This window comes from Typopeltis vanoorti, chromosome 9 (assembly GCF_054136105.1).
Source record: "Typopeltis vanoorti isolate ZY-2024b chromosome 9, IOZ_Tvanoo_1.0, whole genome shotgun sequence".
Classification (NCBI taxonomy): domain Eukaryota; kingdom Metazoa; phylum Arthropoda; class Arachnida; order Uropygi; family Thelyphonidae; genus Typopeltis; species Typopeltis vanoorti.
In genome coordinates, this window is record NC_143557.1 from 144,557,964 (window position 1) to 144,585,928 (window position 27,965).

General features: G+C 38.5%; 1 protein-coding gene across 3 annotated transcripts in view; it reads right to left on the bottom strand.

Moving 5' to 3' along the window:
- The window catches only part of LOC150103654 (QRFP-like peptide receptor), an 88,993-nt gene that overhangs the window by 19,054 nt on the left and 41,974 nt on the right, over positions 1-27,965 (bottom strand). For 2 of the 3 annotated variants that reach the window (XM_090397806.1, XM_090397805.1), the window contains exons 2-3: positions 18,225-18,412; positions 10,740-10,997 (exon numbers count right to left, since the gene is read on the bottom strand). In XM_090397806.1, coding sequence (XP_090253932.1) covers positions 10,740-10,997; positions 18,225-18,412 — 446 coding nt within the window. The remainder of the gene's footprint in view (positions 1-10,739; positions 10,998-18,224; positions 18,413-27,965) is intronic. The other variant, XM_090397807.1, reaches the window with a different exon arrangement.

Consider the following 27,965-nt stretch of genomic DNA (forward strand, 5'->3'; position numbering starts at 1 on the left):
CTTCTCTCCATGTGAATTTGTGCACATTTTTATGTAGGAACATGGTGTTAGTAATAACCAGTCCATGTCCTGAGTAGACATCCAACTAGTATTTGCCATTATTATTAGCTTTGCTCTTTTCTCCAAATTTTTAGTGATTGTGAGAGATACAAAATATTTTTGTATCTCTCACAATCACTTCCTACTCTGCTATTTAGATCCCCAACAAGGACCAACTTTTCCTTTTTCATTGTGTCAGTAGCTGTCTCTAGAGCTTCAAAAAATTCCTCCACTTCTATCTTAGTAGAACCTTCTGTGGGACCATACGCACAAATAAGTCTCATTGTCCAGTTCCCCATTCTCATATTTGCCCACATTACTCTACTTGAGACTGACTGCCATTCAAGAAGATTAGCCACGTATTTAGTGTTGAATACTATGGCTACTCCTTCTTTTCCTTGATTGTCATTGCCTGATTATAACATTTTGTGTTTATTGCTCAGAAAGATCTCACCAGTTTATGTCTTTTTTTGTTTCAGTCACCTCTATTATGTCGATCTGGTACTTAGCCAGTTCCATTTCTTTGCCATTCAGGCTTCTTTGGTTGATAGTACCGATCTTGAACTCTGGTTATGTTGAGTTAGGGTAAGTTTTAGGATTTGTTCCAGTAGCTGGGTTTTCGCTGTTTGTCCTGGTTCCCTGGCGAAAACAACGGGGGCCTTGTTTAACTGGGCGACTCCCCACCTGGCATGAAATTTTGTCACGTTGTGCCATCATTTTGTATTTTGGTTTAAGCCAATAAAAATACAATTTGGTCAGCTAAATCCCAAATTGCGAGCCCATCTTCGTTCGTTCAGTATCCTGGTAGATACCGTGTTGGATATCTACCTGGATACCCAAAAGATACCCAACAGGGTGCACCACGAGAAGGTGAATGCTGGACATTATGGTCTGGTCGGTTCTGCGCATTCCTTTAATGGCTATGTGGAGGTCTCCTCTCAGTTATATGGCTTTGACCCTTAAGCACCTCCCAAAAAAAACAATATGAGTACCGAAAACATTCACTGATCAGTAGCGCTTACGAGTCCTTTCCTTCCCGAGCCAAATCACGGTCTTCCGTTTCAATAATTTTAATACGATGACATGGCGGTGAGTCTTATGCCTGCCGATGTATTTTCCGGTGTAAATTGTGTTGTTTTCTTGTCGGTTTGAGGAATTAAAGCTTTCGCAACCTCCGCACAAGACCGCCTAACTTTCCTTAACTTAAAAAAGGAGTTACAAATGTTCTTTGCACCAGACAGGATTGGAAACCACGTTCTTTCCAGTCAAAGGGCATCGCTGATGCTGACTGAGATTCTGCACGCTCTCGCTAAAACACATTTTTTGAAAAGCAGTTGTTGAAGGATCCTTTCCAGAAATGTAATTTCCCGTTTACAAGAAAACTTGCGCGCGACTTGATTGTTTTTTATGATTATTTCCAACGTATGAATATTTAAACATTTAATGGAAAACTGTCATGGTTACAATGTAATATAAAATAGGACGACGCCCACGCAAACAATCATTATTGATTTTCTGATGCGTTCTTCTTCTTTTTCATGTGGCCATCGATCTCTCCATCCCACTGAAACAATTCCAGTACCAGACGGGCAAAACTCGATAAAACGCAACCCTTTCAAGAGGGAGAAGAAATTGTGTTTACCAATTTCCCCTTGAAATAATCAATAGCACTTCGGTATTTCTAATTCTCTCGTTTTACCATCTTTACATGAAATATACGATACATTTGAATCTCTTCAATCTTGAAACTTGAATCTCTTGTTAATATCATATGCAATATGGCTAGTCTAACGGCAGTTTTGTGAAGTCTTTACTTAGAATGAATTATTCATATAACCGTATATAAATGAATTGGTACCTAATAATTATAAGAACATTTGATTAAAAAAAGTGCAAAGTATGTATATGTTATGTTTACAACAGTAAAGATCCTTCGAAATATGATCTTTTTTAACTGTATGTAAATTTATTCCAGGCAGACAATTTTGATGATGCAGCTCACGAAGCTAAAAAAGTGATAGGTTCGGTATTTAGTATCAAGGATTTGGTTACACAATCCAAGAGCACGGCTCTAAAGTGCAGGTTCCTGGATTATATAATCCTTAGCACATCCTTGATTCTAAATGTAGACCAGGTTTATAACCTTCTGCGAGGGTGGGAGGAAAAAGAACTGAAATTTTAATGCCTACCTTGTGATAAGCAAGCACGAATCTCACTATTGCCATAATAGGGTAGATCTTGAAGATAGGATTAACTAGTCTGCTAAAACACATTATCTGAATAGTTTGTTTAAAAGATGAACAACCTCATTTTCAGAAAAGAAAAGTCCCCATATGTATTGGGATGGGTTTAACTCGTGATATGTAGCTGTTTGCTGACGAAATTGGGGAGAGCGATGAAGAGTCAAGCGGATGGTATGGCTTTACAGGAGGACCTGGATAGAGTGAATGAATGGGGAAGAACTGTCAGTTGAATGTTGCAAAGTATAACGTTTTGAGATTTAGTAAGCAACAATTGGGGAAAGTTTTAAGGAGGTATAGAGGAGATGAGAGTCCGCGCGGTTAGCCTAGTGGCTTTGCGCTTCGCAACCATATGCCTGGAGAAGGAGTGTCCTAGGTTCTATTCCCGTCGGAGACGTGAGGAGCTGAAGGATCTTCCTCAGCCATAGCCAAGTTAGCCGGTCTTGGGCGCTGGCAGTAGGGGTTTTTTCCGCCAGTTTATCTGGTGTTTTTCATCCCGCAAGCAGGCAAACCGGCCCCACATAGGGATACAGTCAAGAATGCCTTGAGGCATAGGAGTGACCATTCTATCCTCGTATTTCAGTTACGTTTGCGCTCCACTTTTATACACGCACGGCTGCCATTCAAATATTTCTTTTGCTCGAATTATTAGACTCAGCTAATCGTCCAGACGAAACCTTCGTGCTCAAAAGAAAATGGAGGAAACCAATTCGTCATTAAAAAGTAGACCAGGGAATGCAGTAACATTAATAATTTATTATTACTGCAATTAATAATATTCAGAACGGGGATCCTGCGTAACTCTCAGTCGATGAAGATTTGCCTTTGATTGTAAACAGGTTCGAATCCAGTCTAGCAGGATTGAAGGTAAATTAGTCTATTTCACTATATAGAAGTGGAAGTGTTTTCACTCCAGAGAGAGACAGAGGGAGAGAGAGAAAGAGAGAGAGAGACAGACATGCAAACTGATGACCACAAGCAATTTACAGACTCAAGTACGCTGGTCTTGTAGGCTTAGCTGCTTCGCTGTAATTCCGAAACAACAACAACAACAACGGACTAAAACGATGCGTTAATTAACCAGCATATATTATTGACTTCCATGCAATTTGCCATTTGAAACTATGAACGCATTAACAACTGTTACGATTAGGGAGAGAGACTGTTCCTGCTATTAGCATATTGTCAAAGTAAACTGAAATAATGAAAAATTAAAAAGGGATATAAAATTAGAATAAATTTAAATATTTAAAAAAATATAAAGATTAAGTGAATAGAATGAACAGAGAGAGAGAGAGAATAACATAGTCTGCTATTCGTTTGACTGGAAAGGAATTAAATAAAAAACTATGGTTTTTACGCCCATCACAATTCGTCCTATTTCTTTGTTTTGATTGGATAAGTCGTGTTCGGGATGAAATCCGGTATATGCGAACTGCCTCTCAATGCAGCATGAAGGGCTCGGTCAGTTTCTCATAAAATCCCAAATGCTGGTCCTTTGGAATGCCATAGCAACACAAAACACGCCTTTGAAAAATTGGGCAACATAATACCGTGGGTTTCGTGGCTTAATCCTGGCAATAGACAGCAACGCCCATTGTTTTTTATGGCTCAACGAGAGCTTAAATGATAGAAGTTGGAAGAGCTTTTAGAGCCTTCAATTTCCTACACATACCGAATAACGACAGAAATACTCCATCGTTTCAAAATACCAGAAGAAGCAATTTATCTACCTGACAACAGCAAACGATGCTATTTTATCCCGGATTTCTGAATGGAGATGAGAGGAAGAAGAAATTTGTTCTGATCATCGCATATTAAGTTTCGTCATTGGCAAGAAAGATTTAAACGGAATGCACGAGTCAAACTAATGCAGCAACTTTAAGTGCATCACGAAGAAAACCATCCTTACTACAAAAGCATTGAAAGGAGAATCTGAAAGTCTAATCTCAGAGCTTCACTTCGCTGGGGTCAGCTAGCAACAGCTTAACCTAGACAAGCAGTTAGCCATTAGGGCATCGACACAAAACGACACAAAAGGCTTCCTTTTTTGTTTCTGAGCTTTCATCATGTCTAAAACAATTCTGGGACCAAACTCTCAGAACACCTAAGAAGCTAAACATGATGGAAAAAAATCAGTAGCTTGGTGGAACGACGATCTAACCCTCTTAGGAAAACGCGTTAATGCACTGGGACGACACAAAGAACCGCAACGATTAAGATTTAAGGCAGAGCGGACGACAGGATTATTATAAAGCCCCAAATGCAGCTATCAGACCAAAATTACAAACGCGAAAACAGAATCATGGAAAAGATTCTTTCGAATGCATCGAATCCTGGGCACTGTATGCATAAATTAGCACCAAACAAAAATAAAACAACACTCGTATTATCAACTATTTAAAATAAAAAAATAAAAAAGATGGCTCTTATAATAAGAACTTAACCGAAATTGCAGCTGTGGTCATATACCAGTTTACTCCTGATGACGAGGAATCAACCGATGAAGAAATTCACAAAACTTACAGACGAAGAATGGAAGCAGACAAACACACTTCTAATGGCATGCAAGGAAATCAAATCAATATTAAGATCAACGGATACAAGAAAAACCCCTGGAGATGGCGGGATAACCATCCTCTTAAGAAGTTTTCTTGAAGTGCCTGAATTTATAGCAACCGTTTACAACGAATGCCTCAAGAAAGGGCGATTTACCTTTATTATGAAAACGCTCTAAAAGTTATACCCTCAAACAAACCAGAAAAAGAAACATCCGACGAAATTAGCAAATACAAAAATGTAGCTGGTAATGCAGTAGAAAAATGTTTGATAAACTGAATAATGCAATTCAGCTTGTCTATTCAATTAAAGAGACCTGTTTGGCCGCAATCGATGTGAATTTAGACAGTCTACAGCAGTGATGGCGAACCTATGACACGCGCGTCAGCACTGACACACTTGAGGGTTTCAGGTGACACACCTTGGATGTTGAAAGATATTTGATATTCTGATGAAAAAACTGCGATAAATCGTGTAAGATCGCTCTGAGTTAAGATGAAGGTAGGTTTCGGCTTTGAGAATAAACTCAAAATATTTCAACGTGATTTAGAAAGTAACAATTTTAAGTATTTCCCAAGAGTGAAAATTTTTTTTAACGCAACCAGCCCCAAAAATCTTGAACAACATATCAACCAATTTATCGAAGTTCTAGTCAGTAACTGAGCAGTTTTCTTCTAGATTTGAACAATATCGAATATTGGAACAAACAATCCAATTCATAAAGTATCCTGATGAAACAGAATTCATGGATCTTAAATTAGATGGCTTTGAATGGTTGGATTTAAAATATCTAGAAATGCAATAGCCGACTTCCAGTGTAATCCTATCAGGAAAATAAAGTTTACTGCTCTTAGAAATGAATTCGAAGAACTTGAGTGGAAAGTCTGCATGATACCACGTGTAACAATTCAGACTGTGAAATTCTAAGCATGTGGAATAGCATTCCCGAATACTTTCATGCTCTTAAAATCTTTGCTGAAGCTCTTCTAACAATTTTCTCTTCTACATACTCTATTTTCTGCCTTAAATAATATCAAATCGAAAGGGAGAAATAGATTGAGCAATGAATTGAGCTCTGCCTGTGTAGCATTAAAATGTACACACTACATACTTCTTCTATAAAGCAACTTTCTACCAGCACTCAGCAACAATTTGATATTGATATAAAATCTATGAATTCATATTATTTCAGTTTATTCAATTAATTGTATAATATGAATTCATAGTAATTATATGAAGAGCCAAAGGCTTCAATTCGGCGACATGAACTTATTTAAGTTAAGGGATATTTTATCCCATATATTATTCGGCTAAGAAACAATAAGGGATATAATATCCCTTAACTCAAATAAAAAAAAAATGAATTCATAGATTTTATATCAATGTCCTATTAAATAAATAGCCTAATATGATATGTATAAGTCATCATCTATGATTATGTAGTTAAATTTATAATGCATGTATGCAAGTGGCACATCAACAACGTCAATATTTTAAAAAAATGATGTTTAAGTTAAGGGATATTACATCCCATATAGTTTCTTAGCCGAATAAGAAACTCAAAGTTTCATGCCGAATATAGTAGAAACTATATATATATATATAAAGTTCGGCGATTCCAAGCGTAAGCAAATACCTGGATACTGCAGCACTGATCCCAAAGGGTAGTGCAAGCTGGGGCAACTCGTGGTAGAAGTGGAGCGAGCTCCGATCACTATTCTTGATATTTGCCCATAATGTGAACTTAGCTCCTAGGAACTGTATTTTTGTTCACATTATGAGAGGTCACTACCCAGACCGGTTTCGACCTTTATTGAGGTCTCATCAGTGAGTAGCCAGACCTAGTTAATATCAAGTTTGTAGCGAACAGAACTTGTACCCCTTCTACGAGTATTGCCGTGAGGTGCTCTAATAAATTATTAGATATGTGAAGAGCCAAAGGCTTCAATTCGGCGACATATAACTTGTTTAAGTTAGGGGATATTACATCCCATATAGTTTCTTAGCCGAATAAGAAACTCAAAGAGTTTGACACACCTGGGTAAAAAGGTTCGCCATCACTGGTCTACAGCATAAAAACACGTATTATTGATCTTACTCGATGTACGAGGGTGGTCTGAAAAGTTCTCGGCATCGACCATAGATGACAATACTATCAGCAAGATTTTTTTTTCTAAGTTGCTACATCTGTCATAAGCATCCATGTGAAATTGCAAGTGATTCTATCAAGTAGTTGGTTTTATACAGCTGTTTGAAGCAAAATCAAGTGCACGATATGATATTGGACCAGCGGCGAGTAAACCTGCGTGAAATTGCTGAGACTATAGCAATTTCAAAGGAACGTGTAGGATATATTTTGCATGAAGAATTGCAAATGAAAAAATTTTGTGCAAGATGGGTGCTGCGGCTCACAGCAGATCAAAAACGTACTCACATGAAAATCTCTGAACAGTGTTTGTAGAGTTTTAACAAGAATAAAACTGATTTTGTGCTTCGACTTATTACTATAGATCAGACTTGGATTCAGCATTACACCCCAGAATCCAAACAGCAGTCAAAACAGTGGACAGAATCCGGTTGTTCAGCGCCAAAGAAGACCAAGTCGATTCCATCAGTAGGAAATGTTATGTATTGGTGTTTTGAGATGAATTCATATTATTAAGGTATTTTGTTTATTAATTATCTTGAAAAGAGGAAAACAATAACCGGGGAATATCATTCCGATCTTTTAACTAGACTAGATGAAAAATTTCGTGATAAAAGACCTGCTTTGAAGAAGAAAAAAAAATCATCTTTCATCAGGATAATGCACCTGCTCACAAACGCGTTTTGCGATGGGAAAATTAAGGGATCTGCACTATGAATTGTTGGAACATCCACACTATTCCCTACATTTCGTCTCTCTTACTTCTGTCTCTTCCCAAAACTAAAACTCTTCCTCGCTAGTCAGCGTTTTTCTTCGAATCAAGAGGCGATTGCAGCTGTAGAGGGGTATTTTGCAGATCTTACTGAGAACCACTACAGGGACGGGATAACGGTGCTGGAGCATCGCTGGAATAAATATATTAGTCTTAAAGGAGATTATGCTGAAAAATAAAAATAATTTTGAAATTATAAATTCGTTTTTTTCATTGTTAGGCCGAGAACTTTTCAGATAACCGTCGTACAATCAGCCTTCAATGCTGCGTGAGTGGCCAGCCATAATTATCAATTAAGAGATTTAAAATGTCCAAAAAAAATATTAAAAAAAATTTCACAGTCAGAGGGGCAACACTGGCATTGAAAGCCACAGCTGTCACGAAAGAAGTCAAACGAGGCTGTCCACAAGGTTCTTGCTGTGGTTTCTGGAACATGCAGTGCGACTCGTTATTAAGATTTCCTTTCACAACTGAAACAAACATCGCACCATTGGCAAAGTCACAGATTTTGCCAATGGTGCGATGATGATGATGATTCGAAGACGCGATGGCTTACAGTTTGAAGCAAGGGGGGACAAAGAAGAACTCTTGAAAATTGCAGAATGGACGCGTGAAAGGAAAGTTACACTCAACGACATCTAGGCTAAAGTGCTCCGCATCTTATATTAAACAAAACAATCCACCCCTCTTCCTCAGTGGGAAAATTCTAGTGGTAGCCAGCTTGTTAAAACAACCGACAACAAATTTAACTTCGACAAGCGCATCTCATAAGTTGCCGAAAAGAGCTTGCAAATACTAAACCATCTACAAGTCGACGTGATAAATTGGGTTTAGGCCAGCGAGCCACGAAAACGACATACACCGGAGGTATACTACCATTGATATCTTATTCTGCATGCGAATAATTAAAGGACAATATATTTCGAGCTGGTTATTGCTAGTCTAACACCGATCTGCCTGAAAATTCAGACCGGTGCGAATGAGAATTCTCTCTTACATATGAAGTCACTTCCGGAAGATATAACGGAAATTCCATCTTTGATGCAAACTAATACGAACTTCCGCTTCACTAGAGCGGGTGGCCTCACCCAGCAAATAAGCAAATATTAAGGGGAAGGAAAACTCTGAAAGTGACGAATGTCGGCTGTTCTTTCATAATACAGACCGGACACCGAATTAGAAACTTTTATTTAATACTGTGTTGGGCCTGGCCTCCAGGCATGGGACTGCCAATACCGATCCTCTTCAGTTCCCTGGGTCGAGAGCAGCCTTCAGTCAATAGTTCTGTTTATCCGTTTGCTCAGACGACGGCGATCTCCTTCTTAGGACCACAGTTACGCCTCGAACACAAGCAATGTGGGTTATTTCCCCCTGATTATACATCCGGGATATCTGAGTCAGTTCTGCTGCTTTCAAAGTATTTTGCATGAACGCTGTGTAAGTAACGTTCATGTACATCTTCTTCAAGGTTTCTAATTCAGTGGACGGTACGTGTATATCACATACAGTCCGTTATATAAGAAGGTTGTTTTAGATGCAGTCTAAAGCGGTTCAAACAGCCATGTAGAATACCTTGTTGTTGTTTATTCGCTTGCATATCTCCGGGAATCAGAATGCAACAATTCATAGTGACAGTAGAAGCACTATTGACCACATGAAAACCAGAACAACCACTTGGCTTTAACAGAGGAGACAAGCAATCTGGTAAGGAATCTCCCTCTAGAGACATAAGAAATTAAGTTCTGCTGGGTGATGGTAGCATTGGATCAGCTGGCTAAAGAAGCGGCTAGAAACGAGTTACCAAAAGTACTCGAAATCTGCTATAAAAACACTTGCAGAAGAGCAAAGCCTAGATTTGTGGGAAGAATGGAAAACATCAAAAAAAAAAAAAAAAAAGAACAATAACAAAAAAAGAATTCTTTCCAAGTATCGGAAGCCCCCTGCTGAAAATAAACTCCATCCCTTTAGGTTTAACGACGCTATTAATTGGACATGGAAAATTAAACACTACTTACACAGATGCCATATCCTGGGATCGCCATCATGCATTTGTTGTCGACACCTTCAACAGACTGTTGACCACATACTTTACGGCCGCCAGCTATTGGACACCATCCGGATGCCCCTAATCCAACAGGTCATCACTACCGGAGACAAGTGACCAGTGTCAAAACAGAGACTTATCAAAAAGTAGTACTCAGAATTATTTAATTTTGCCAAATAGTGTAATATAAACTACTCATAATGTTTGGATTGCAAAGTGGATTTATATCTGTAAACAAAAAAATATAAATATGGACGTATGTAATATATATGTATTGTATGCAATGGAGCATGTAAGAAATCAATTAGCTCCTTGTAGAGTTATTATCTGGAATAATACGCACACACACACAGTATTAAAATCAGTACAACTGACGTCATTCCAATTTTACAATGAATGTTTGCTACTACACTCCAAGAGAAGCCAAAACAAGCCGGTTATGCATGTTTTTCCTCCTGAAGAAAAACACGTGCATTTCGTAATATCAGCAATGTTTAATTGCCATTAAAGGAAATTTCAGCAATCAATAAATAAAGAAATAAATTCTGTATCTCTTTTTTTTTTATTCGCACAGGGAGTAGTCGGTGATTTACCCTAACATTTCGGAAATTGTTAGGTATAATCCTACTAACAATTTGGAGACTTCGGGAGCGAGAGTACGGATGACAGCTATCGCCACCTATGTACGTAATATTTATACAGTACATCGTTTTCTGAAATACAGTAGTGTGAAACAATGAATTAAAAATAAATAAATAAAGTGAGAGTGTATTTTGCTTCCACTTTTTCGGATCTTCGAAATTTATTATTATATTCTAATATTTTCCATCGTTATCAGTGCCACTAAATATGTCAATTAATTAAGTTTTAATTAATTCTATCATTATTTAATTTTTAAAAAAGCAGATAACTCGTATTGAGAATTGCACGCATGCTTACTCTTTTCTTGGCTCGTTCATGAAGTTTGAAGCTTGTTTCATTTCTCTCCCCTGGTGGGGGTTTGCTCCATAACCTTCGGACGATGAGGGCGTAAGCGACGACCATGATGGTGACAGGCAAGAAGAAGAGCGTCACTCCCACGAAAATGTAGTAGACCTTCTTCGTGGGGAACCTGTTGATGCACCCTTTCAGATCGAAGTCGTACACCTTCTCCACGGGCCAATATTCCCCGCAAGTGGCCTCCGTAAAGTTGGCCCACTGAAAGATACAATCGATGTTTTGAAGCAACACATTCTTCGACACAATGAACAGCGGAAGATAAATTTTGTTTTCACTTTTATTTCGGTAACTAAAATGAACATTTTGTTGGGTCACCAACCTGTGAACATTTTTAGCGCAACGTTGCGATGGGTGTTTTGTTCGCGAAGTGGGAGCCATCATTGAATATCCCTCTTCTGCGGTATTCGAAAGAGGAGTTAAGAAATCAGGTTACGAATTCGGATGAGGCTTAAGATTCTTTGTTTGCATTTTCTCTTGCAGATATGATATGAAAATTATGTTTGACAAACTGGTGCTTTTAATTGAGGCAAAGTTTCTCAATAATGATTCTTCAATAAATAACTATTTGGATGGACTTTTACATAGCAACCTAACCTGTTTAGATGGATTTTATCCACCAATATAAAGTAAAACGTTTTTTACCTTGGGTTTATGATACGTTGTAAATGAGGTCTCTTAGCTCCTTTTGTATATTTTCTCTTACTTACTTTATCTTGTCAATACTGTTATCATAAGGTTGTTCTAGTATCTAATACCTTGGGGAATTCATTAAATGTTTAGCCTGCGCCACCAAGATTCCCGTTTGTAGGCATTAAATATAATTAAGATCACCTGCGGTATTTCTCTAAATCTGTCTCAGGCATTATTGACAGTCGTGGCTACTTTTGATCTAACTTGGCACACAGGTTCGCATTTTTTTTTTCTTTCTAGAAACAGTGCCTTGGATTAAGGATCAGTGAATACACATTCTTTAGCATAACAAACACATTTATTAAACTAGGATACATTAATACAGTTTTCTTAAATTTATTGACTCTTCAGAAAATCAAAAGCTAAGAATTATAATCTCATTTAATATACACCCGTTGAAATACACAGCAATACTATCAAGTACCAATCTATAATCTCATTCATTCTGCTGCTAAGAATTATAATCTCACACATTGTACGTACATAATAAACATGCAGCTACAAGAAACTATGTTCTCATCCTAGAACTAATCTGTTCCAGCAATGTACACATATTTCACTCAACAAGTTTCTCATATCTAAATAATCAAAACTATTCTTTAGCCTCTTAGTCCGGGACAAATTATCACAATTTAACTTTATATATGTCCCGCCGAATATACATATATCTCAAACAAGTATACCATATCTAAATTATACCAGTTTTTCTCTAACCTCATAGTCTGGAACATACAAACATAATTTAACTTTATAGATGTCCCGCCGAACATATATACACTTCAAACAACAAGTATCTAAATTACTACCAATATTTCTATAACTTCATAGTCTGGAACATAACCACACATTAACTTTAGAATTATCCCGCCAAATATCAGTCAATCTTCCGAAATGTTAAACATTCACATAAAAGTTGCGCTCACAGTTCTTCTGAACTGGCTTCCGTCCTGGGCCTCAACATTCGTGTGGGCTTCTTTCCGTTAGCGCCATCGCAGCGTGAAGAATTCCCGGGACTTGATGCAAATTACAGGTGGACTTCTCCGTAGGCAATTCCCTACTTCTCTCCGGACGTCCAACGGACCCGCGATGTTGGATTCCGAGACACTACGAGAAGGAGACTGCAATTCCTTCTGCGTCTGCATCCGGCATACAGCCCTCGCATTCGCTGCATACTACCTCCTCCTACTACATATACTGGATCTTCTGCCTCTGGATACCTGGGTAAGAAGAGACCTCTGCATACCCTTGGCTCCTTTCTTAAACTTCCTCTTGCGGTACCTGGATTGAGGGTTGAGAACCCCTAACATTCCCGCGCAAAAGGGGATGTGACCTTCAGAGTTGTTGATAATTTCTGTTTCCCCTTGAACACACAAAAACAATCTTATTCGCTACACACGGGAGATCCTTAGTTGTTTGCCGCCTGTTGATGCACTGTCCTTGAGAGATGCATTAGGTTAAGCTCCGAACAATTGAAGGCACTTTACGTTTTACAAACAAAGCTTCTAAGCTCTTTCTTTGAAATTGAAACCACTTAAAAACGACAGGCCGCTTTCTAAGGCCTTGAAGTACACAGTTTAACATTCCTACCTTTTCAATACATACTTGTATGGTTTTTCAAATCACAAACCTTTTTATAGCTACAGTTAATATAAACTTTATATACAAAATCGCTAATAACAAAATTCCACAATCAGCGTTAAATTACAGTTTCCTTCTATGTACACCATTTGCGATCTCTGTAAAAATCGTTGCAAAGGTAAGACAACAAATTCCTACTGCATCGAATTTTACAACGTTAAAGATACCAAGAAATTTTATACTCGTTTTTTAAATCCTTTTCCTAAGGAAGCAAAACAAGTTTTGCACGTGAAATATATTTACGTCTGAGCTACTTGCATATACAAGTATCTCAGGTAGTACATTAGATTATATCAGATATAATGCAAATATATAGTAGATATATTTGCATTATATCCCATGATGCAAAGCGCGCTCCCTTTCGGACGTGTATAATGCAATGCGTAATGGGAAGGATCACTACCTAGACTGATTTCGACCTTTATTGAGGTCTCATCAGTGGGAGCCAAACCCGGAAGAGATACCAAGGTTGAAATAATGCAGAAGTCATATATATCTCATATACAAGTAGACAAAAGGTGATTGACCATAATAAACATCTCTGGATCAGAGAAAGATGTAGAATTTTTTTTTTTTTTTGCCATGGGTTATTATACGTTAAAGATACCAAGAAATTTTATACTTGGTTTTAATCCTTTTCCCAAGGAAGCGAAAACAATGATTTTGCGCGTGAAGTATACTTCAACCTTGATATCTCTCCCGGGTCTGGCTCCCACTAATGAGACCTCAATAAAGGTTGAAATCGGTCTAGGTAGTGACCCCTCCCATTACGCATTGCATTATACACGTTCGAAAAGGGGGGGTTGCATTATAGGATACATAAGGCAAGTGATATGAAGTCATTAGCCTCTATGTACAAGTAGTTCAGGCGCGAATATTTTTCAAACGCAAAACAGTGGTTTGCTTCCTTAGGAAAATGATTAAAACCAAGAATAAAATTTCTTGGTATCGTTAAAGTTTAAAATATAAAGTAAACCCTTCCTAATACTTTCTGGTGGCCTGAAATAGCGCAAAGCGCACGTGTTGGGCCTTTTAACTCCAACCGCAGCCATCGCAATGTTGAGGTTTTGCATTTTCAACTCTTTTTTTTATTCCGATCGATGTGTTGATAGATGGCGCTAGTAAACCAAAAAGATGGCCAATGCAAGTAAAATAAAAATGCCTACAAAAAGCTATGCATTATTGTAAGAAAAATGGGGTTGAAAACAAAACAAAAAAAAATAGAAAAAAGGAATTGTCAGATTAGTTGCTTGTTGTGTGTTTACAAAACTGACCACTATTATGGTTACAAAACCACGTTATAAAGCATTCGACCGTATGCGTTGACATCAGTCGATGCTTTTCGGTTTTCCGTCCATCGCTCTTCAAGTGGTTTTGCTGGCCATTCCCAGAAAAACCAGGAACTGCGAGTTTTCATTTTCCCCATCGCTCCGCAGCATCTGCGCCGAGAGAGTTTAATCCCGTTTTCCCTCGAGGTCCATTTAGAGATAACCGCACCCGCTTGTATTTCGTCGACAAGACGTTCGTCTATCATCGCACGTGAACTGGCTTCAATGTCTCCTAAAAGCGCGCATTTCCTTCGACACACCCTGCTCTGCTTTCACCGACTGACCACGCCCGTGGGTTCTCCGCCTCTCAAATACGCAATCTTCGGGACATAAACTCTTGGGACATTAACCTTTAACGAAGTCATCGTGTTTATAAGAGTGGGATGAAAGGCTGCTCTTTTCGATCTGAATCAATGCTTTTTATCTTTTATGTTCCGATGCGAGTAATGGACCCACTGCCCTTTATCCGTTGCGATTCTTTTCTTTTGCAATTCTAATACAAAATTATATTTTAACTAAATGAGAGAAGCACGTCGGGGATATAAACTTAGTAAATTTACCAAAATGATTGGACTTATTAATGCTATTAAATTAAATTTAACCCACCCACTACCCGAAAAAAAAAATACAAGATTGAGCAGCCTCGGTTCTTTTTTTCAATGTGTATAAACCTCTTCCTCTTCTTCTTTGTGCCTAAATGGTATTCGTTGTAATGTTAACAATATATCTGAATCTATAGAACACAAGATGAACAAAAGAAAGCTATCAGTAGCTCTCCCATCATCCCGACGTCAGAATACTTTTGAAAGAAACACCACAAAAGTCCCAATATGTTCGTTTTGTATTTTTTTCCCCTCAAGAATCAAAGTCAGAGAAAAAACACCTCGAGGCCCATTGGATAAATTAGCAGCCCAATGTCAGAGGAAGGACTGATCAATTTCAATAAGTGGACCGCCACAGCCTGACGCCTCTCCAACCGGTGCTTCCTGTTCTTACAAAGAAAGATGATGGCTGAAGTGCAGATTTGACGGCACATAGCGGTTGAGGCAATCGTTGACCCTTTGGTGCACCTGGATGGCACCAGGGCTTCTTTTGGGGGACGGTACGCAGCGATACGGCATACCAGCAACTTTATTAGCAACGAGGTGTGACATACGAACGCGGTCCATTTAGAAATGGGTGATAACACGATGAGGTAATTTTTCACACGCTTGCTGGTATGCAAATAAGCTCAGTTAATTAATGAAATTTAGATTTTTCACGTTTTAAGATGTTTGCTACATAAAAGTTTTATTAAAAATTATTGTAGAGATTTTATTTATTTTTTATTATATTATATTTGTCATTTTTATTATTTATTATATTTTATATGTATATCGTACCATAAATTTATGATTAATAAACTGTGTGCTAATTTGATATTCTTATTCCATAAACATTCTCAAATATGAAGTAACAGTATCAATATGAAGTAACAGTATCAATATATATATATATATATATACAGGGTGTTCGGGATAAATTTGACAGTTTCGTAAGGAAAAAGAAAATCTTCTTTGTATCTATTAAATTTAATGAATTGACAAAAAACATTACAGGCAGAGTTAATTACAATACTATCAACAAGATTTACTCAAAATAACCACCATTAGCATCGATCACAGCTTCAATTCTGCTTCGGAACCTCGAACAAGCTGATGCTACAGTCTCCCTGGGAAGGGCCGCAAAAACTGTTTTAATTTTATCCATTAACTGGGCTTTTGTATTACTGGAAGTGCGATTGGTGTCTTTTTCAACTGCGCCCCATACAAAATAATCCATGGGGTTAAGGTCTGGGGAGTTTGGAGGCCAAACATTTGGACTGGTGAAGTCGTAGAAATTTTCAGACAACCATTTTTGACTTTTCCCAGAGGTGTGGCAAGGGGCCGAATCCTGCTGCCATACATACGGCCTACCATTGGCTACCCTTGTTATCCAGGGCTTGACTACAGTTAGCAACTCCACGAACAAAGCCCGAATTCCAATGCCAGGGTTCTTCAACACCTGTTCCTGCAGATTTGCGAGGAATTCTGCTGTACGAACGCAATCAGATCGTCTGCTAGGGATCTTTCTTCTTGCTACATCCTCGTAGTCACCATTGCAAGTCTCTAGTTCATGCCTGATTGTTTTTACTGTATTCAGGGAGCATTGGGCAGCAGTCGTAATATCCTTATTTTGATGGCGGGCACGAATCATCATGATACAAGTTATTCTCTTCCATGATTCAGGTGGGTTCCAGCTATCCATCCTTTCTGACATCTTGTATATGAATGAAGAAGGGTCCAAACTTTTAAATGAAGAGAAGTGTGTGTTAATACATGTAACTTACGGAAAAATATAATTAATTATAAATATGTCAAATTTATCCCGAACACCCTGTATATATATATTTTTTAGTTTCCTTTTCGTATCCTTCTAATTTTCAATTTTTTCCTGATAGCAAAGAATGAGTAGCGGCACCTATTGTTTTACAAGCAAAGTAATGAATTTCATAATGATTTGGTAACAGTTCTCGAGATCTCAGCTGTTGTGTGGACATCATACAGAGTTAAAAGATTGAACTCCTAGCAAAAGTGAACATCAGTCAATACAATTAGAAGCTTAGGATAATATGTGTGTGGTGGGGGGAGGTTGACCAATTTAGTTACTTTGAAAGACAAACATGGAATGCTGCCTATTGTCAAGAAGCTATTGGATAATTACACTGCTTGGAAAGAAACCAACGGACACCACAGTGCTAGAAAAAAACAGCCGCGGCACTCGCCTTAATAAGATGTAGACCTCCTTTCGTTGTGATGACTACATTAATCCTAAGCAGCTGGGAATTTTAGACCAATCTTCCTGTAGCCATGCAATAAGGTCCTGGACGTCCCTTGACCTCACGATGTTCAATAGAGTTGAGATCAGATCTCTGTGGAGGCCAGTCAAGTGTAGCGAGGTTCATGCCCACAAACCCCGCTGTTACAGCAGCAGCCTCATGACACGCTGCATTGTCTTGCTGAAAAAAACAGTGGTCAGTTCTGTAGAAACGCCACAGAGTAGGAAACATGGCATTGTCCAGAATGTTCAGATACCTGCTGGAGTTCAATCTTGGTGGCCCCACAAACAGAGGTCCGAGGTCAAACCAGGAAAAACAGGACCATATAATCATGCAACCATCTCCGAATTTCGTAGTTGTGGTCACGCACTCCGGTAAGGGACGTTCACCGGGCATCCGCTATACCCACACCCGTCCATCTCCTCAATAGAGGACGTAGTGTGATTCGTCGCTCCATAACACAGTTGTTGGTTAGGGTAATGTGGGATTGCATATCGCAGTCCTAGCTTCAATATCAGTATGTTATCACTGATTATTGAACTGGGATGACCCAATTCGTTAACAATTCGCCCAACAGATAGGACTTCAACATGACATCCTATCATAATGCGTCTTTCTTACTCAGGCAATTCTCTTCTAGCAGCCATTTCGCCCGGACGCAGTTGACCTTACTTGGGAGCATCATATGCCTCCAGTTTATACCAGCTATAAACATGTGACTCATTACATGGCACGAGGCACCTTGCCTATGGGGTGTGGGCGTCTGTTGTCTTCTTTCCAAGCAGTGTAGATAGACATACGGGCGGATCAACTGACGTTCAAGTGCCAAGGTGGGTGAATTGCGTGTTGTAAGAAAGAAGGAAAGACCATTCACAAGATTTTATTCCAAGTGCTCGGAGGAGAACTGCTTACCTCAAAATCTCGATGCTGTCGGTACACGAGGAAGGGCACTGAGGCGAGGATCGACACTAACCAACTCGCCGCAATCACCGAGCCGATTCGTCGCTTGAAAATGCGCCTGTGGAGAGGGTAGATGATCGCGACGAAGCGATCGCAACAAATGGCCAGCAGCGTCAGAACACTTGCGATCAAGCAGGCCACTGGAATACGAAACATTAACGTCAAAAGTGAACTACGCTTAACGAAAAAAAAGAATAAAATAAAATGGCATAAATAGAAAAAACAATCGCATCGAATTTGCTAAGAAAAATATTTTTGTATAGTTTAGCTGATAATAAAATTATTTATTAAAATTAATAAACAAAAACGAAATTTTATACACTGAAGTCGATAAAAATTGATTTCATTGAATATGCGTGAAATTAAAAAATCGCCTCATTGTCGGCGATACTATTTTGTGTTTTAAACCACAATGGATAAAATGCACTTAAAAAAAGGTAAGAATAAAGAAAAAAAAAACTCAGAAGGAAAAAGCAATGAAAAATGAAGATAATCTGATACCGACTGAAGTTCTTTTCAAATCTGCTTTCAGCATCACCAAAGTTCGTCCTTCTAATCGGATTTAATACTTTTGACTGCGAACACATTTACTCAACAGACAACATCAGAAATCCCTTTAATTTCGAAGCAACGAGTTAACCTACCGGTTAATCCTTTCTGCAGTGCGCTCAACTCTGCTGGTTCTCCGCACTGTGAATTGAAAAGCTTAATTCATAGCGAACTCTGCTTAGACAAAAAGAATACCCAGAAAATTGCGTATGAAGCGGGAGAAAATAAAGGATGAGGTGTCATCAAACGGCTCCTCGACTAAACACCAGGTGGAGCTACTGACGTTCGTACATAGCTCCACCACTAGGTGCGAACAACTATCCGTTGATTGCCCAAGCTCGCGAGTATCGGAAGAAATACATTGAAAAGCACAATCGCATGCTGTGCTCATTGCTACCAGGGAATGACAGACGTCAGAGAATGGAATCCGTTTTGGCTTCAGACTTGAGGAAATCTGTCAGGAGACGTATAAGCTGTTAAACCATGCTTTTCAAGTGGAACGGAATTCGAACGTGTACTTCCAAGTTTCATTTCTAAAGTGCATGATGTCAGTTGGTGATTAAGACTCTGATAAACGGCTTCGATGTCCGAAACGTTCCCAGGGGTACTTCTGGGAATTGACACTTTTGTTCCAATGTTCTTCGTTATCTGTTGCAAGATGTGTGTCTTTTAAAAGAAGAGCGTTGACACATTGAAGATTATTCTCTTCGCTACTACTTCTACTATCACCACCACAATGCGCCAGCTCATTGTGATTCACTGCGGAGGAATTTCTGCCCTAAGCGAAAGATTATTGGTCCTCGGCTTCTTTATATTCCATATCTGGTGCCACACTTTCCAGGGAATACTCCAATTTTCAATTTAAGAAAGACGATTTTCGACATCGCCATGATATTGAAAAATTGCCGACTTGCAAAAGTTCGTAACAACCACGGAAGTGTGGGACAGCCGGCATAGTAAATGCCGTTATCTTGGAGAAACGGTATGAGCTTTTTTTTTTGCGCTGCACTTTGTAAAAGAAACACTAATTAAAGAGAAAACAGTTAGTTGTTGATGTACGAAAGAAGAACGGGAAAATGACGATGTCGTAGAAAATAAAAGAAATAAAAAAGAACTTTTGTCACACTGAGATTTGGCAATCCGCTCAAAGTGGGTCATGTTTCTCTCTCTCTCTCTCTCCGAATTACTATGACCTCGTTATACAAAAGTTATTGCCTACTTATGCTATCGACTAAATTATTTGGCAACTTCCCAGACGCCCACTCCGAAGGACTTTCTCCTAAATGGTCTTAATTTATTGCGACTGACTATGAGTTCACTCAGTTTTTCTGATTCTGATTTTTCGAGGCGAATCCAACTGAAAGAATCGCGACTGGAAGGGAACATTTCCATCTGGAATGCTTCCAGAAGGAGCATATAACTGAGAAGAATTGGATTAATAGAAATGCCGCAATCTCGGGAATATGAAACTGGTTCTGGGGATGATCCGCGAGGTTCGGCATTCAGTTGTACTTCTTAATATTCATTTTAATAAAAAGAAGTTTAATATCAAAACTGGTAGAAATAATGTTTTAGTCCAGTGAACTGTGTATTCCCCAAATTGATACAAAAAGAATGGAACAGTTCAGTGTGTAAATCTTCCTGCTGGAGGGTAGGGTTACTGACCAACTCATTCGTGTTGTCAACGCCTGATACCTCCATTAAATGCACGCACTCATCTCAAGAGACCGCATTACATTCCACTTCCCCCAGTCCAGATCCAGACGAAAATACATTCGTCAATGGGACTTGTACTTTCATGTGTCCATTGCGTGTGTTCTTTGGCCTATTTGTTTGTTTCATGGATGGCAAAGCCCGAGTTTCTTGGAAGGAAACTCCTGCTATCCCCGTACGATATTCTAACAGAATTCGTTAACAATTGTTAGATTTTGAATGCGCAGTTTTTGGTTTTGTAGCGTTGCCAGTTTGGAACGAAGTCAGAAACTTTCGTGCATCACAAAGATATTTCAGGGGATTCTGCTGTGCTACCCTTGCATGTCTCAAGCGAAGTTGCCTGCAGAAAAGTTTCTTGGTTATTCTTCCGACAATTTCTCCTGTGATGCAAGGTCGTTGGTGAGAGTTATTCGATGGATTATCCAGTTTACCCAATCCAGTTTCTTAGGTCTCTGTGACAGTGCAACACACGAATTCTGTTAATAAGGAATCAATAATGGTGGGCATGTTACAAGATAAGGCACTGCTCCGAATAACCACACACACACACACACACACACACGTATAACTATTTGCAATCGCCTGAGCGATTGTCAGAAATTTTAGCAGCAAGGATTACTTACGGGAAAAAATTTTCCATCCTTGAAAAGTTTTTTTTTTTTGTCCTTTCAGCTACGCAAGGAGGTCTCAAAAAAAAAAAAATTGTTTGTTTAATCCGGCTTAAACTTAAATCATTTTCAGAGATTATATTCCCAAAAGTATTTAATCGCTATTACCAGCATTATTAGCATTTTAGGGAAATTGGGGGGGGGGGGGATTAGAAAAGCTGATTGTACGCTTTTACTGCAAACTGTTCATAAAGAAGTCTGCAAGAAACGGAATTTTTTTTTTTTGTTGTTGTTGTTGTCTAACAGGTTTCAATGTTGCCAGCAAATCCTACTAATTAGCATCATTAGTGTAAAAGAGACCACCAGACGGCGTTGAGAATTGGCACATTTCAACGAAAATGTCCTACTTATAGAGAATTTTTTATTTTTCTAATTTGCTATTCAGCGCTGATACGACTTTATTATTATTATTTGAAGCTCCCTCTGTCGTCAGAAGTAGTCCTCAATTTATTTACTGGACTGGTCCGCTGAACAGATAGCCCCCCCCCCCCGCTCTTCAAAGAACAGGCTGTGGGTTCGAATCCCACCGTGAGCACGGCTATTTTATAAAATGGCTTTAGAGAGGAGATGAATTTTATCACCCGGTGTGACACCACCGCCACCACCACTTACTTAACCAGAGGCCTTAGTGGCTTGAAATCAAGTGCCATGATTGGTCCCTGTATTCCCGTAAAATAGCAGCTCATGCACGGATCCGTTTTGTGAAGTGGATGAGCCGCATCGCTCTAATGAAATATACGATGATGATGATGATGAAACCCTTGCGTTACTTTTTCGGCGTATTCATTAAACGGGTGCTTTCCGTAGTGGGGGGGGGACGTTGAAACATTCTTGGACACATCAGAGAATTTCTTTGGTTTATTAAGACGTTTAATAAACTTCAGACAGTGAATTTAACAATTACTTGAACTCACTGCTGTGTCATACTCTAAATTGTTACGCGAGGTTCAATTCTAGTTGACTTTCACGGGAATTCTCCCCCCCCCCTCTCCCCAGGAGTTTTCGAGTTAGCTGATGTTTGGGCAGCATCGTCTCTTTGGGGAAATAAAAAGGAATGAAGACTTTACGGAAGAAAATCAGCGGCTGCTGACGACTCCTGCGAGTCAAACTGTGTACACAGAAACTATTAAAAAGGCAGGCATTTCAACAAGAGTTGTCGCGATAACAAACTTACTCCCGAGTCCGCTTCAAGGGTAAACATCATTTTCATTCCGTCCAAGTCAAGGATGTATGCATAAGAGAGAGAGAGAGAGAGAGAGAGTCTGAGGTGATTTTATTGGAAGGCTACGCCTACGCACTGTTGATTACAGAAAAGAAAAATAAAATACAAAATACTGCAAGAAATGAGAAAATTATTTGATATGCGATGACTATATTACTTGCTTTTATCATTACTTGAGATTTACAGTACGAAATCGAGATGTCAAAGTGACGTTTTTGATCGACCCCTGTGGTCTACGAAGAGGATTTTACTACGAAGGGGTTTTTAACTCTTCAAAACTGTTAATTGTGAGTGTGTCGTGCGGAGGGGCAATCGTGAATTGTTACATTAAGAACGGAGGGCGGATATAAACACCCGAAAAACGCAGTTGCATAATTTACGATCACGCCTGTAAAACGACGATAGTGTTTAAGTGGAGAAACCTTCCCCTTCGTTAATCAGCCGATTAACACCGACTGTTTAACGAACGTGCGTCTGAAGTGACGCGGATCAAAGCAGCAGCTTCGGACGTCATCGTCCCGCTCGCGCCGAGGCTAATTTGAAGAATTTCCAAGTTCAAAATAAACGGATGACGTCAACGATGAGGATAAACACGAGCGACGTTTAAAGAGGGCGTTCTAGCAAACGCACGCACGCACCCACCCATCTCGCCAAGTTGGTTAACAATGGCTCTTTCACGTGAGCTTAAAAAGGACGATCGCTCGGGAAGGGAAGAAAGTTTCAAAACGCAATCGTTTCTGCGAGTGTTTCGTCGCTTGGTTTTTTCAGATCAATCTTCGCCGTCAAAGCCGCGATTAATCTTCTTCGCCACCTTTTCCAGAACCGCGGGAAGGCAGCGTTATTTATTGCTTTTAAAAACGTGTCAGTCACGCGAGAATCTGCTCGAGCACTCTCCAAAGGGCAAACAGAAATTTAAAGTAGAAAAGTCAACTAGGCGTTCTTTGGTTTGTTTTTTCTTTGAGAATGGATATAGTCCAAGCAGGGGCGAATGCGGGTCTTGAAATGTTCTTGTTATCATTCAGGGAGTGTGATTGAAGTCTGATTAGCGGAATAATGAATTACTGACCATTTAAAACTATATATTTAGAAATGTATGCACGTTTAATCATACAAATACAACATTCATTTTACAAATTATATTTTATTTTTTCAATTTAGCTACTTGAATACAAATTCTACCCTCCAGTTCTTCTTTATGAACTGGTCAATCACATCGTCATCAAAAGTTGGTTGTAACTTAATTTTCCCAAGCAACACGCACACTTGTGAAGGCTGGCTGAAGCTCACTGGCTAGAGCTACTTTCACTGCGTATATGGCCTGTGTTTAAGACCACGTGAAGGGAGCGAAAATGGCTATGCGCGCGCATGAAATCACAGTGCTGCTGCGAGGATCTGGAAGCTCCTACTTGGAAGCGAGCCAAGGTAGCTTTGACTAGACGAGCAAGCATCGGCCTTCGATACACGACGCAAAGCTCAATTATTGCCGCGCAAGCTTAAGACGTCTTCTGTCTACAAAAATAAAAGCTTAAATGGAATGCTAATTCCATTTAGGCTTTTATTTTTTTTTTTAACACGTATACAGTTCGAAATGAGGATTTGATGAAAACCCATTTCAGGCTTAACAGTACCATACGGGAATGACAATTATCTGAAGCATTTATTCAATTTTCCAATACATATTCTTGTTGCTGCCATTTCATTGGTCTGTTTTCTCCGATTATATAAACATAACCGTAGGGAACGCGAAACCAAAAAAAAAAAAAAAGTAGCTTCGCTTCTCGTTTACATCCGCAACAAATGAATGCACACCACAGACTTCATTACGAGAAATCAAAGGTGTCCTTCGTGTCAAAATGCGATAATTTTCTTTCTCCATCTTAATGTACATGACGACGTTTTTTTACATATACGCAGCGGCGGTTCGTGGTTGAAATCGTGGGGGTACTGAAACTTTCGAAATACACACTGCAAGTACAGTGTACACGTGTTTGGATAAAATATCAAAATTACGGTAAAAAATTTTTAAAAAAATATAAACATGAAAAAATATTGTTTATTATCGATTAAATTATACAGTTTGGTATAATTCAAAAATTACTTAAAAATAAAATCCATTCCTTCAATTGGGAATGGATTTACAATTTTTGGACATTACAATTAAATCCTTTAATTGTGATGTCCAAATATTTAAAGAGACGGAGTCAACACGATAAGCACTACGAACACTCTACTACTGGCGCAAACTGCATATAAACAACAGTGGAACTGCGCGACGGACAGTGCCGCATTACGCTAATAGCTCGCATCTCACTATGACGTGCATATGCTTGCGCGCGTAGCAATATGACACTGTGGTAAACCCAGTGCTGCTGGCGTCCTTCGCCCTCCTAAGTGCTACAAGATGAATTTTTATTATTTTTTATATAAAATAAGAGAATTGTATAGGATTGGTGATGATAAAATTAAATATTACAAGCAAATATAAATAAATTAATAAATATATCGAGAAAAATTGGGGGTGCTGCAGTTCTGCAGTGCCTATGCACGAGCTCCCCTGTATATACGGTACTTATTATTTATGGGAACGCTACCCACGAAATGAAGAAGGCTTACGTTAGCGAAACAAGTAAATGATCGTGCGAGCAACCGCAATTCTTCAATCTCATTTTGTTAACAGGTCGTTATTTAAACGCCACCTCTTCAGTAAATGCTGACATTTCCTTTCATAACGATAAACACTTCAGCACTTCTTTTTTTAAACTAGAAAACAAAAAAAAAATCTAAACCGTTCTAAGCCACTTTCTGAAGACAGATGGGCAGCCAATCTCCATCCTTCAAGCGTTCACAGATAGTAATCCCCAAGTCATTAAATGAATTTTCAGGAGGCAAAAAGAGAGAATGGCAAACGTCATCTCGTAGCTTAAACTCTAACACCATCGTATCACAGTCTGTGAAAGCATCACTCATGCGATCGCTGTTCGAGATATTTGGTAGAAAACAGGAAGAGGACAGGCCTTACTTACCCGAGATCGAGTGACCCGGAAACTTCTGTAATCCTAGTCGGAGACTATTTTTATAAAATTATAAAATATTTCAATTTATTAATTGCCGTTAATCAATTTTTTACGTGAAATCAGAAAACGTTGATTATGTTTCTACTTACTTCCCTCACTCACACACACTCTCAGTGGTTTGAACTCTTAAATTAAAAAATAAATAAATAAATAAATTTCTAATTAACCTTGCACAGAGGTCCGTATCCCAGGATATCACACACGCAACTTCATCTCTTAATTTCTCTTTTTAAACCCATTAAGAGATTGAGTCTTCGCATTCTTTCGAAAACGAAATTAAAAATCCACAAAAAACACAAAGCTGTGCAACATCAAATTACTTGATTGCTATGCATGTGCAAGTCTTTCTTGAAATCAAAACAAGAAAAACACTGCATCTGCACAACTTCTTTGCAATCACCTAAACCAACAGATATCGTCCTATAGCGACAAAACTTCTGCAACCCAAGTCTCTCTTGTCTCCAGCAGAACCTTTGTTCCTTCCTGAGTTCACACGGGAGAAACACTAACACAAACCTGCTGGCTATATGATGGCAAAGTAGTAGACTAGCCACTATTGACAAAATCAAGATCAAGATAAGATAAGGAATCGTGACGTGATTGGTTGTTCAATTGATAACGTCACTGTGTGTTACGTCATGATTTTGGAATGTTTCGAATTTCCCTGGGGACATATGTGTGTGTGACGTCTCGTTGTTTGTTTTGTTCGCGTATGCAATTATGGGTGATAATTAGAGATAGGATTCGTGTCGTGATTGGTGTGCACTTCTGAAAAGATCAAGTTCAAGATAAGCTAAGAAATCATGACGTCAATGTTTGTTGTTATCAGATGAAGATAAGTGATGTCATTTGTTATTTGTAGATAAGTGACGTTATTGTTTTGAATGGAAAATAAGATATATTAGTGCATAAGGAGTTGTGTCGTGATTGGTGGGACACTTTTGACCAGATCAAGATAAGATAAGGAATCCTGACGTGGATGTTTGTTGTTATAGAGTTTGGAATATTGGGAATTTCGCTGGGGCCCTCGTCTGTCAGGGACATCACGTGGTGTGTTTGGTTCCCTTAATGCATTGTGGCCGATATTTAGAGATTAGAATCGTGACGTTATGTGTTTGGAAATTTCTGGGGAACATATGTCTCTCTGTGATATCACATGGTGTTTTGGTTTGGCTATGGAATTGTGGGTGATGTTTTTGAGATAAGATATCTTGGAATTTTCCCAGGGTAACACACATCCATCATTGTCGTCATGTTTTGTGTTTGGTTGTGTATAGATCATCATCATCATCATCATACGTATCAAGGATTTAGGCCTAGTATGGCCTGTTCCGGCCTTAGAAGTCATCGTTGAGTCGTTTAAGAGGACGTCCTGGTTTTCTTTTTCCTAATGGCTTGTACTTTAAGGCTTGTTTTGGTAATCTTTCTGTTTTCATTCTTTGAACGAGTTCCATCCATCTATGTTTATATTTTTTAATTTTTTCAACTACTGGTTCTTGGTTTAATTCTTTCATAATATCTTCGTTTCTTTTGTGATCAAATAGGGTATACTTTGCAGTTTTTCTCATAAACTTCATTTCTGCTGTTGTTAATCTTTGTTTGTCTTTTTGTTTTATTGTCCAGATTTCGCTTCCATACATTAAGACCGGTAGGGCTAATGTATTGTATACTTTTAGCCTGGTTTGTTTTTGAACTAGGTTTGGTTTAAATATAGAGTTAATTACTCCTGTTATTTTTAAATATTTTGCAATTTTTATGTTTATATCTTTTTCATTTTCATAAGTGATCATACATCCTAGGTAGTTAAATGAATTCACCTGTTCTAAGATCTTGTTATCTAATACTATTTTAGTTCTTGCTGGATCTTGTCCATTAAAGGCCATAGTTTTTGATTTTTCCGTTGATATTATCATACCATAATCTTTGGATATCTCATTTAGATTTAAAGTAGCTTTCTGTAAGTTATCTTCAGAATTTGTAATTATTATTTGGTCGCCTGCAAAGAGGAGAGTGTTTAAGTTAACTGTAGGTGAAAGTTTAATTCCTTGATGTAAATGTTTACTCCATTTTATTATTATTTCATTTATGTAGATATTAAAAGGAGTTGCTGAGAGGGGACATCCCTGTTGGACCCCTTGGTTTATCTCTCTTGTATATGATAGCTCATGATTTAATCTTATTTGTATTTGATTATTTTCATATATACTTGTGACAGCTTTTAGGATATTATTTGGTATTTTTCTTTCTTTTAATATGTTAAATAATATGTTTCTTTTAACTTTGTCAAATGCTTTTTCAAAGTCAATAAATGCAATATGCGTTTCAAAATTATATTCTCTTCTTTTCTCTATTATTAATTTTAGGCAGAAGGCTGAGTCTATACATGATCGTCCTTTTCTAAATCCATTTTGTACCTCTAGAATAAATTTTCGGAATATTTCATTAGTTTGTTATTTAAGATTCTGCT